This window comes from Pteropus alecto, unplaced genomic scaffold (genome assembly GCF_000325575.1).
Source record: "Pteropus alecto unplaced genomic scaffold, ASM32557v1 scaffold61, whole genome shotgun sequence".
Taxonomy (NCBI): Eukaryota; Metazoa; Chordata; class Mammalia; order Chiroptera; family Pteropodidae; genus Pteropus; species Pteropus alecto.
In genome coordinates, this window is record NW_006434835.1 from 23,372,816 (window position 1) to 23,384,322 (window position 11,507).

General features: G+C 35.0%; 1 protein-coding gene across 1 annotated transcript in view; it reads right to left on the reverse strand.

The window, feature by feature from the left end:
• Positions 1-11,480, reverse strand: part of PRKD3 (protein kinase D3) — a 53,608-nt gene extending 42,128 nt beyond the window's left edge. The window contains exons 1-2 of the mRNA XM_006910395.3: positions 11,288-11,480; positions 2,689-3,637 (exon numbers count right to left, since the gene is read on the reverse strand). Of these exons, the coding sequence (XP_006910457.1) occupies positions 2,689-2,976 (288 nt within the window). The 5' untranslated portion in view covers positions 2,977-3,637; positions 11,288-11,480. The remainder of the gene's footprint in view (positions 1-2,688; positions 3,638-11,287) is intronic.
• Between the last annotated feature and the right edge of the window lie 27 nt (positions 11,481-11,507).

An 11,507-nucleotide genomic window follows, 5' to 3' on the forward strand; every position in this document is an offset into this window, starting at 1 on the left:
TTTTTGACTTAAAACAGACCTCTGTTTGAATTCGGACTTTCAGCAAGTAATTTAAATGTCTCTGGAATTCAGTTTCCTCCTTGTTTATTTAACAGGGATTATATTATCTACACACTTTCAACTCAGTGTAGTCCTTCCCTTAAAGGAGCATCAACATCACCTGAGAGCATGATAGAAATGTACACCCACCCCGGACCAATTCAAAAATCTACATTTTAGTAGAATCACAAAATGATGCACATGCATTAAAGTTTGGGATGCACCACGAATTGCGTGAGGATTCAATGGTACCCATCATAATCTTCCCCTTTCCCTCTACCATATTTTTGCTTCTCCTGAAACTTTCGCCAGGAAGTATTCTTCACCTTCCAAATTATTGAAATTATTCTCATTCTTTAAGTATCAGATTGAATGTTACTTTCTGTATGAAGCTTTCCACATCCTTTATTAACCTGAGAAAAGCAATTTTCATTTTAATTTCACTTTCTAGTTTTCATGTTTTACACTGGTGAACATGTTTCCTTCACCAGACTGTAAGCTTTTTGAGGGAAGGGATAATATCTGGTTAATCTTTCTATTACCTAAAACTTAACTGGTACCCTATCTTTAAAAGGTTCAGATAAATGTATTTAATGACTGAAAATAGAAATAAGAAAAGCAGGTATGCCCATGAGAGTCCTGGTAGTTAATCTGGAGTTGTACACATGTAGGTAAAAAGAATTTCTGACATGGTTTTTCCATCATCCAGACGAGTTAGGGATCTATGAAACCTCTCTACAAAACCCCAGAATCTGAGCTGGTTCCCTTAAGATTTCTTTTCAGTTAATACTTGAAGCAGGTCATCCTTGAAACTCCTTTCTCCTTAGTATCTGTTTCTAGCAGTGAAGACTCAAATTTAGATTAAATGATTCAGAATTTCACAGCTGAAATTGCACACTCAAAGCATCTCAACCCATTATCAATTTGACAGATCTGGAAACTGTGATCCAGGGAAGTGAAATCACTTGTCCAAAGTTATACAGTAAATCGATACTAGAGCTGATCTAATTCCAAGCTCAATACTCTTTTGCATTACACTTAAACAATAGCATTCTAGCACGTCAAAAGGAATGTGGAATACGTTCTTGTCATATATATGCTACATGTTTTTGCCAAATATATCCCCATATCACTCTAACATTGATTTCAATTCAATTCTCTATAATATTCATTTGATGCTGGCTATATCCATAACTAATCAATCTATTTTCTATGTGTATAAAGTTTACCCTGAATTATCTTTTTCTGAGCTATATCTGTTTATTTCCATGGTATCACTCTAATTTTTCATGGATTATGATTTTTAATCCAGTTTCCCAAGAGTTTAACCCATCTGACCTACTTCTCACATCCATATTAATGAAGTAACATTAATGCTAAAATAATCCTGTGGAAAATCAGTATGCTCTGTATAAATAAAGAACTAGATGAAATTTTCCAAGGTTGAAAACTCTACCACAATATTGGTTATGTTTCTTTGGACTCAAGTAGAAAAGAAACACTAAAGTTACAAACTATATTTAAGTTAAAATCTTACCTTTAGGTACAACCTAGTTGAAAAAACATTTGTGAAAAATCTCTGTAACAGTTAATGAAAGAGAAATTAAAAGCAGATATTCAAAGACAGTTGCAGTTCTCCAGATATAAAAAAAATAAAGTTAATCTTACTTTAGGCTATATTTAAATAGAAAAATCACTGTTAAAACACAGGAGGCATAGGTCATTTTCTCAAACCACAGAGCATTTTTTGGACTGTTGATTACTTCTGTATCAGATGATAATGACAAACTATAAGGCGTAAGGAACTGAAACAAAAACGGTACGATGAAGAGTCTAAATCCAAATATATTACCTCACTAATATGACTTTTAAAACATAAAGTACACTAATTTGTTTGAAAACAATCTGAAACAAATCCTTAGTCCATTATAAATAAAATTTAACCAATTCGCACTACCCATATACATAGTTTTATGATAAAAGAGAATATAACAGCTCATCCATCAAATCAAGATTATTAAAGATACTTAGCTAAGGTTCCTTAAAACATCGTATGGTATAGGACAGGGGGTGAGTGGATGGAAAACAAAACCATCCTCAATTTTCAAATTTTCATCTGTTCTATCACATATTCAAAACTCATCTACTTGTCTTTTAAGAGACAGAGAGAATGTGGTCCTCTCATGTTAAATGGCAATTTAGGTGAAACCAGGATCTGAAGGGAAGAAAAAGAGAATAAAAAAGAGGGCAGGACACAGGGCACCTAGAAGACCAAGGTATGAACCTGGGACGGCTGTTGCTATGTCCTTGGCCTTCTGTTAAGCCACTTTAATGCCTTGTACTCTCCTGTTTTCTCTGAAATCAAATGAGATTTCTTAAATTCTCTTGACTTACACTGATTTTCTTGCTCTTAAAAAGACAATTGAACAAGCAGTATTTTAAAGTTGGGATATAGGCTCCAGTTGTTAGACTCTGAAATTTCAGACTTTAGGTTCATAAGCTATCAGGACTTTTCTAAAAATGCTCAGAATTAGGATATAAATGATTGATCCATATGTGTTAACTCATTGTTGTGTGTACCATTCAAGGAAAAGCATTAGAAACAACATTAATTAGAAAAACTACTGACATAAATAGCTTGCACAGTACCTTTTGATAAACAATGGAGCACACAAGATCCTTGACAGCAGATAAAGACAGTTCCTGGGCTTCAATGGTAACACTCTCCCGTGTAAGGCCAATTTGCAGTAGAAATGAAATTGTATGTACTGATCCTCTGGAGTTGGTGAGTGATGGTGCACTGAAGCTTCCATTAGAGAGTCGGGCAGAAAGTCCTGTCTTCGGACTTGAACATGGAGAAGGAGTTGGAAGCACAGCAGGAAGAATTGCAGGTAATACAGACTTTTGGGCTGATGGAGGGGAATTGTTTGCAGACATCTGCCTTTCTTTAATCTTTTAAAATAGTTGTCAATTCTTTTTCAAGGGTTATGAAGAGGCTTTTCAAATTACACTAGTAAAAAAATGACTATACTTTTGAATTTAATTGAAAGCTTCTTTATTTCCTCTTTTAAGCTACTCATGCCGATGATTGCAAATTCTACAACTGTCAGTTGAATGCACAAAAGGCCCTACTTCCTTTAAAATCAGTCCCATCAAAAAAGAGTCTTGGCTTTAGGACCTCAAGTGGGGGTTTGGAAGGCATTTAACATCACTGAATTTTCTCATCAGAAAGTAATCGATATTGCTTACTTACTAAACATTTTCATCTATTTTCTTTTAAGTCTATTCTTGTCTCTCTCTTTTAATTTCAGAAAATACATACTGAATTAAAGGCTCTTTTTCTGTCAAGATGAAATCCTCCTGGTTTAAAAAAAAAAATTTAGGATTAATCAATTCAGTGCTTCTCCTTTGGTTCACTGACAGGACACTTTCTCAAATGTCCACACCTTAAAACACCTTTCCAAATGTCCTCATTTTCATTTTAAGGAGTAAATTTTTTCCACTATGAAGTATAAAACTTTAAAAAATAGTACAGGCATATTTCATTTGATGAATGGGTCCATTGAGAAAAGTTGATTCTTTCTGAGATGCAGTTAGCCTGAAAGAAATTTTTAAAGAACTTTTATTACTTTATATTCACTTGACATTATTTTTAAAATACAAGAATCCTTATAATTTTTTAAATGACACTTTTTGGTTGTATGTTTATAATTCACCAATAAATCTGAATGGGTATCCATGTTTTTTTGGTTCAGTTACCATTTTTTTTTACTGTGTGTATAATTCCAGGGAGAGCCTCTTGCTCAAAAAGAAAAAGAAACAAAAAACCCAGCACTCCTACCATCTGAAACTTGAATATCGAACACTTTTATTCTATAAACACACAACTGAGTTATGACAAAAACAGAGAAAAACAGAAGGGATCAAAAAAAAAAGTAAAACTGACATTGTCATAGAAATAAAATACATATCACTCAGTATACTAAATATGTATAATACTGTCCTAACACAGACAAATTAAGAGTATTCTTTTTTATATTAAAAGTCTAATTCTGCCAAAATATGATTCCTGACTGGCTCTTTGACATTTCTTTCAGAAGGCTAAGAAGCAGGCAGGGATATACTATACGTAGCTATATGGCCAGGCCAATGAAAAACATGAAAGACATACTTATGACAGAACACAGGAGAAAGTTATTTCATTATAAGGGATTTCTGAAAGTAAAAAAGAGAACACTAGGCACAGTTACATATGTATCACACTTTTATAAAAGAACAATTCAAAATGTAAAAAAAAAGAAAGAAGGAAAAAGTATGACCGCCACCTTGCCATCATGGCTAAGTGAAATGCCTCACAAGAAAGGCATTTCACTTAAACACCTGTAAACAATTCCACTGATGAAAAAGAGTGAAGCATCCAGTGTGGTTGCACAAAGACTCTCAAGAGAATAATTAATGGGGCTAAATAAATTAGGATGAACATAACAGAAGAGCAAAAACATATAGATATAGTACTAGGAATGAGAAAGCTCAGGACAAACTAAGGTTTAGGGAGAAAATTACTTAAAGTTAACAAAAGCTTTTATTGCTACATTCAAATAAATGATTATTATCCCACCTTATATTGTACAGCACTTAAACCTTATAATCGTTTCAAATACTTTATTTCACGACATCTCTTTGGAAGTCGACAGGGCAAACAATATCATTTTTTCAGATGAGAAAACTGAAGCACAAGCAGAAAAAGCAACTTGCCAGAATCACATGGCTATTAAGAGGCAGGGTGACATTAAGACCTGAGTTTCATACAACATACTATTTCTCAAAGAGAACAAGGAACTGAGAGAATCACTGCTCAGAGAGGATGTCGTTAAGGTTGAGGGAGCATAGAGAGAAGGCCGAATTGCGGGACATGTATTTTGTTTATCCTCTCTCAGTTTTTCAACTAAAGTTGTAGAAGAGCTTTGATAACTGAAACTTGAGCCTGGTGAATAAGACTAAAACAACTTTACATGAGTGCAAGTCTTTAGGTCCAGATGCAATCCATTGCATATTACTAACACAACATGCAAGTGTAATCACAAAGCTAACTGCTATAATATTGGAGAAAGAGCAGAGAGAGAGAATTAATCATGACTTGTAGATGGGTCAGAGTTGCTTTAAGTCTTAGGAGCTGGAGGAGTGGGGAAGTAGGTTTCAGAAATTACAAACATATAAACTTAATATTAATACTTAGTCAACTATGAGAATAGATTACATATGAAAACAAATGGATTTTGAATACCTAGGAAAGAATGACCACTAGATGTCAACTGCATTTACATGTTGGAAAAGAATGATTATTAGACTTCTTAGATGAAAGAAGTAATAATAGTTCAGAATCACTGAGCTCTATCTGCCAGACACTCACTATTCTAAGCACTATACAGGTATTACCTATATAGGTATTACCTCATTTAATCCTCATAACCACCCATTTTACGGTTGAGAAAAGGCTTAGAGATTAAAGACCCTCACTCAAGATCACACAAAAGTGTATTTTGGCCAAAACGATATTTAAGATGGTTTTCCATGCTACTTTTATAAATATATTGTTTGAGTGTGAGTTAGGTAAGCTTGCTGCTTTATATCAATTTAGATGAAAGAAGTCTTTAGAGAGTGCCTTAAAGTCTGTCCTTGGCCCTATATTGCTTTTTTTACTTATAAGATAAAAACATGGAAGACATCAGTACCTAGAACTGTATCCTCTACTATTACAGACATCAGTACCTAGAACTGTATCCTCTACTATTACAGACAGTACTGTATTAGACCTCTGTGAATGTAAAATATCTTGTACCTGGTTTATGATACGTAGTAGTGACTGTCCTTTATCGGAGCTGTTTTTAATGACATTATTCTAGAATGTTTTCCTTCTGGATGATGATTGAAAAGCTAATTTAAAAAAATGGTGCCAGGTACCACAACAGTAACAGAACTTTGCTATTTTTTGGGATTTTGTTTTGTTTTCCTTTTTGTTGTGTGTTTTTTAACAACGTGTGCTAGATGTCTCTATAATTTGGTTCAGATGACTGTAGAGCCTGGAAAAACTGTTATTGCTATTGATGCATAACTTATTGCTATTGCTCTTTACATACACATACACAATTTGAATTTTTGGAAACTTTAGCTGTGCTGTCGACTTTGGAAAAAGTATCCCAGTTGTACCGTGATGGATTGGCATTATACAGAAATTAATAGCCATATTGGTCTAGAAACCTTAAGCATCATTTTTTCCCCCATTTGTACAGGGGTAACGCCCTGTATTAAATATGTAAGGTCTTATCTACATGGGTTTGCTTACAGAAACTAATAAAAGTATTCTCTAGATAATGAAAAACAAACAAACAAACGCACATGGAAGGTATGCTTATAAAATCCTGAGATTGTACAATCTGGGGAAAATAAACTAAAATTAAAGCAAAATGTAATAAGGATGAATGTAAAGCTTTGCATTTAGTTTCAAAAACTTAAACGTGCAATATAGAAATGGAGAAATGCTGACTTAGAAGCTGTTCTAAGAGGAGTTATAAACCCAAGAGTTAATAGGAGCTGCTAATATCATGGGTGACTAAAAGAACAAATGTTATAAACCTAAAAGCAACAAATAAACAGGACAAACAGAGACTCATGGACATGGACTACAGACTAGTGGTTGGTTACCAGAGGGTAGGAGGTGGGATGAGGGGGGAGGTAGATGAGGTAAAGGGGGTCAAATATGTGGTGACAGAATTAACATTAACTATGCGAGGTGAACACAGTGTAAATATATATATGCTTACTATTAAAGTGTACAGCTGAAACTTATTGGATTTCAGTAACCAATGTCGCTATAAAAAATTAATTAATAAATTAAAAAAAAAAAAGAACTAATGCAAACCTAAACCCCCAAGACACTGAGAATACACCAGAATCAATCTGCATACTGTTGCCAGCCATCCTACATTACAACTGTATTCGTTTCTACTGTCCATTTTTAAGAGCTATATTGATTTTTTAAAATAAGAGTATACATCCAGATAACAGTGGAAACAATGTCATGCAATAAATATATGCTTAACAAAACCAAATAGAATAATGGTCTTCAAATATTTGAAAAGGTGTTAAGAGAATGATTGGTTTTATTCAGCATCACTGCAGAGGGTAGAAGTAAAATGAAGATAACAATATTACTTACCTCTTACCTCATAGGTTGTGATGAGGACTGAGCTACAACATAGTATCCAGCTTACAATAAGTACTCAGTAAGTTCTACCAATTTTCATAGTAATTAGATGAAGGAATTAACAATTAAGTTCCTGCTTTCTGCTAAATAATCGACTGAGATATACTTCGGCAACCCTAGATTTGCAACGACCCTAGATTTGTTTAATTCTATTCCACAGAAAAGGAACCAGAGTTTCAGAGAAGCTGTTGCTTGTCCACGACTACTCAACTAATATGCAATGGAACTGGGATTCAAACAAGTTTCCCTGACTCCAAAGACCATGTTCTTTCTACTATTTCATCCCATCTCCAACAACCTAACAAGAGAATAGGCTTTCTCGTGAAGTAATGAGCTCCTTAACATACCTGACTACAGTACTTTCAAAAAGCTAAGCAACTATCAAAAATAGTAAAATTATCTATGGATGTGCAGCTCAAATACTACAAAATGCAAGGTACTGCTATGTTCAATAATAAAAATAATCTATTTTTGATAGATGTCTTTCCACTAAATTTCCATTTTATTATACCTGTTAAGATTAACCAAATAACAGTAACTGTTTAGTAATACGATTGACTAATTTATCAGTACTGACAACTATTAATAAACTATATAAATGTTATACTTTTGAACAAAAATTATTTTTAAGTTTCAGCATTAACACCAATAAATTAAGTGAGCTGTCATATTAGCTTCTGCCCACTCACCCCATCTGTTTTTCCTCCCCTTGTTTTGTTTCACAGAACTCTGATTTGTTCTATAAGATGCAACAAGATGTAGGGTGCAAAACATTAAAACTAAATATCAAAAAATCTAAAAGCTCTATTTTGGCTTTATGCTTCAATTAGAAAAGTGAGACAACAGAATATCTTACTAATTTATAAACTGTACATCAATTAGATATATTTGTTTCTAACAACTATGAGTTGGCAAGCATTTCTAATACTTTTATTTGGAACACCTCGAATATTCTTTTGGGGAGTTATCTGTCACTTATCCCATTCAAATGAGGTCATATAATCTGTCATCACTGTTGAATGGAATCAAAAGATAGGATATCTTGGGCCCAACCTGCCCTGTTATTATAGACAAGGTAAAACAAGGCCTGGAGGTTAGGGTACTTAACTGAGAGTTACCTCCTGGTAACATCACAAGTTGATCTACCTTTCTCTCCCTCTTCCTCATCTCCCCCTATCTCCCCTGTCTCCCCCTACATTACCTCTATCTCAGCAAAGCCTCTAATTAGAAGAAGCTCTAATGGCAGCATTTCATTCAACAAATATTTACTGAGTACCTATTATTTGCCAGACTGTTATGAGGGGCACTGGGGTTATACAGCAGTGACCAAAACAGATATGGCTGCTGCTCTCTGGAGCTTACAGTGTGATGTGGGACTTACACATTAAAGATACTCACAAAAAAAAGCAAGGTAATTAAATATAAAAAATGATATAACAATATAATACCAAAAGGACCTTATTTCAACTGGGGTCTCAGGCAAGGTACACAAGGAAGTGTTATTTAAGCTGAGACGTAAAGGATACTATGAGTCAGGAAAGCAGAGAGAGAGGTGAAGAGCATTCCAGAAAGACAAAACAAATACTTCAAAAGCAAGCTCATTATTCGGCGTAGCCAGTGTTCTTTTTGTACTTCAGTAAAGGCTAAAGTGTAAAGGTAAAATGCTTTTCCTATTCAGAATAGCATAGTATTTACAATGACTCTCTACCAGTAATGGGTTTTCTTGGTTCAATTTAGTTTTGTGTGCTAGGAATGTTAACGAATGGAGGATCTTCTTTTTCTCTTGTTGATAAGTACATGTATTCTTTCATCATGTAAAAAGTATGTGGCCTTTTTCAGTACAATACTGACCAGTGTCCTGAAATGAATGCCTGTTTTGCCTTGATCCAGGCTTGACTTTGTTTAATAATCCCGACATTGCTTTTACATTGAATATTGTATTAAAAAACTCAAATAACTTTGTTGTTGGTTTTTAAAAGCAGTTTGTAGTAATCCCTATATCTATTTATGTATTTTCAAAAATGTTACTGTTACCTTAGATTAATATAATACTTTTTCCCCCTAAGAGCTCAGATTTGACTAAATCATTGCTGCTAAAATTCTGCTCATCTGGACCTGGGTTATTTGAATCTGTCCTTCCACTGACAGAGAGAGCAAAGAGAGCACACCAGGTCTGCTCTCTGTCCAGGCACTGAAATGTTTATCCGGTAATAAGATTACAGTCTGCCAGTCTGGCAATGATGTATGAATCCATGTTAGGCTTGAAGGATCTTCATCCTTTCTCTTTGCACCAGTGGTATCTTAAAAATCTGACTGGCTAATAGCCAATGAACAATTTCTCACATATTGCCACTGTAAACTAACCATGCAAGTGGAGAAAACTTTATTCTACATTGAAATTCAAATTAAAACATCTCCTAAGTACATCATCTCAAGTTTTTTCACTGAGACAACTGCTCCAAAGAGGTGCACATACAAGTTCAATTTGAATTACATAATTGTGAATCATAAGCATGATTATTAAGTCACACTAAAATTTGTACTAGCAAACACTTTCCACTTTCACATCGAGCTCTGTAAAAGTATAAATGAGCAATTAACTCCGATATGGTAATATTTTCAGCAACTTTAGAATGTCTTTTTAAAAATGAAAACAAAATGTCCCTTAATAAATGTGCATTTAAATGACCATTTTTTCTCTATGTGATTTTTTCAATTCTTACATGATTTTTATAATTTAATGTCCAAAAACTAGATTAAGCTCCTTTGAGTGTGGCATTAAATTAAAAACAGTCCAGAGAGAAATTTCTATTTAAAGAGGTCATCTGATGAAACTGAAAGCTTATAAAATTTGTGTATTTAAAAGACTCACTACTACTTGAGGTGCTTAAAAAATTAGTTTCAAGATATGAACCACTCTACATTCTCGAATGAGTCATCTAAAAAGTTAAGTGTTATATACCAAATTATAGAACCTAGGGTGGAAACTGGCTTGTCAAATACTTTTATTTTTTTTTTTTTTACTGAAATTGAGCCTTTATTTCCAGAAGCCCATGGAGTAAGCTTTAGAGCAAGGTGGGTGCTCCTTGCCTAGGAGGGTATCAGACCCTTCTTGGTGGGCAGCTCTGGGTCAAATACTCCAAGCTCCAAGCTCATCTGATCAGGCTTACTTTGTCTACATTTTCTACTGAAGCAAAACCTAACTTCTTTGTGACATGTTTTAAATACTTTTATTAAAACCTGTAACTTCTTTTTGTGTGAATGTCCATGCTTGCTCTCAATTCAGATCTTAACAGGAAAGGGCTCCTTTATCAAGTAAAACTGGCTAGATCTAGGGGAACTTTATGAATGCCTTTCACAGCAAATTCATAGTTACTTCTGGCCCTCATTGCATTAGAAGTTGGTAAGTTTGATCTAAGCAAAATCATGGTCGCTGAAAATATAAGAACTGCAGCATTAAGTGCAAAGTAGGATCAGTGTAAAAGTAATACTGTAACATCTTCAAACACAAATTACGGCATTTGAAAGTTTTTGTTTTATTTGCGGCTAGAGCTCATTAAAGCTGTATCGTACAAAGTAGTAGTTTAGGGTGTAACTTATCCTTCCTAATCAAAGATGACACTGATAGTCTTATTTCCTGTGGGGATGGGTGTGGTTGAAAAGACAGTTACGTCCAAGCCATCAATCTGTGTGTGGAAAAGTCTGCAAGTCTCATACACGCCTGTCACTTATTTTACATTCGTGCCTGCAAACGGCACGGCCTATGCTTCTGACTGCGATGACTTCAAATAAAATATCCAAAAGGCAACCGAGTACTATGTGGTTATTTTTATTGCTCAAAGAAAAAGTCGCACTCCTCGTGTTTCATCTTAAGAAAAACCTCCCCGGGGTGAGAACAACTGGGAACAACGCTGCCAACTTGCAAAACTAAACAGTCAGGAAACTGGGGTGGGGGCTTACGTTCTGTAAACATCATTTACTCACTCTTTTCAGACGGGTACACCGTAAAGTCATGAAGAGAAAAGAGCTCATCCACAATTCGGTAGTGTGAGTGCCGCTGGTTTGGCGTGCAGAGCGAGTTTGGGGACCCAGTAATCGATCGTGACCGAAGGGACCGGGCGCGGTGGTCGCCCGCGGAGCGCGATCCAAGTTGGCCTCCACGCCCACGCCGGAACTTGGCCCCATCCGGCCGCCGCGCCAGAGC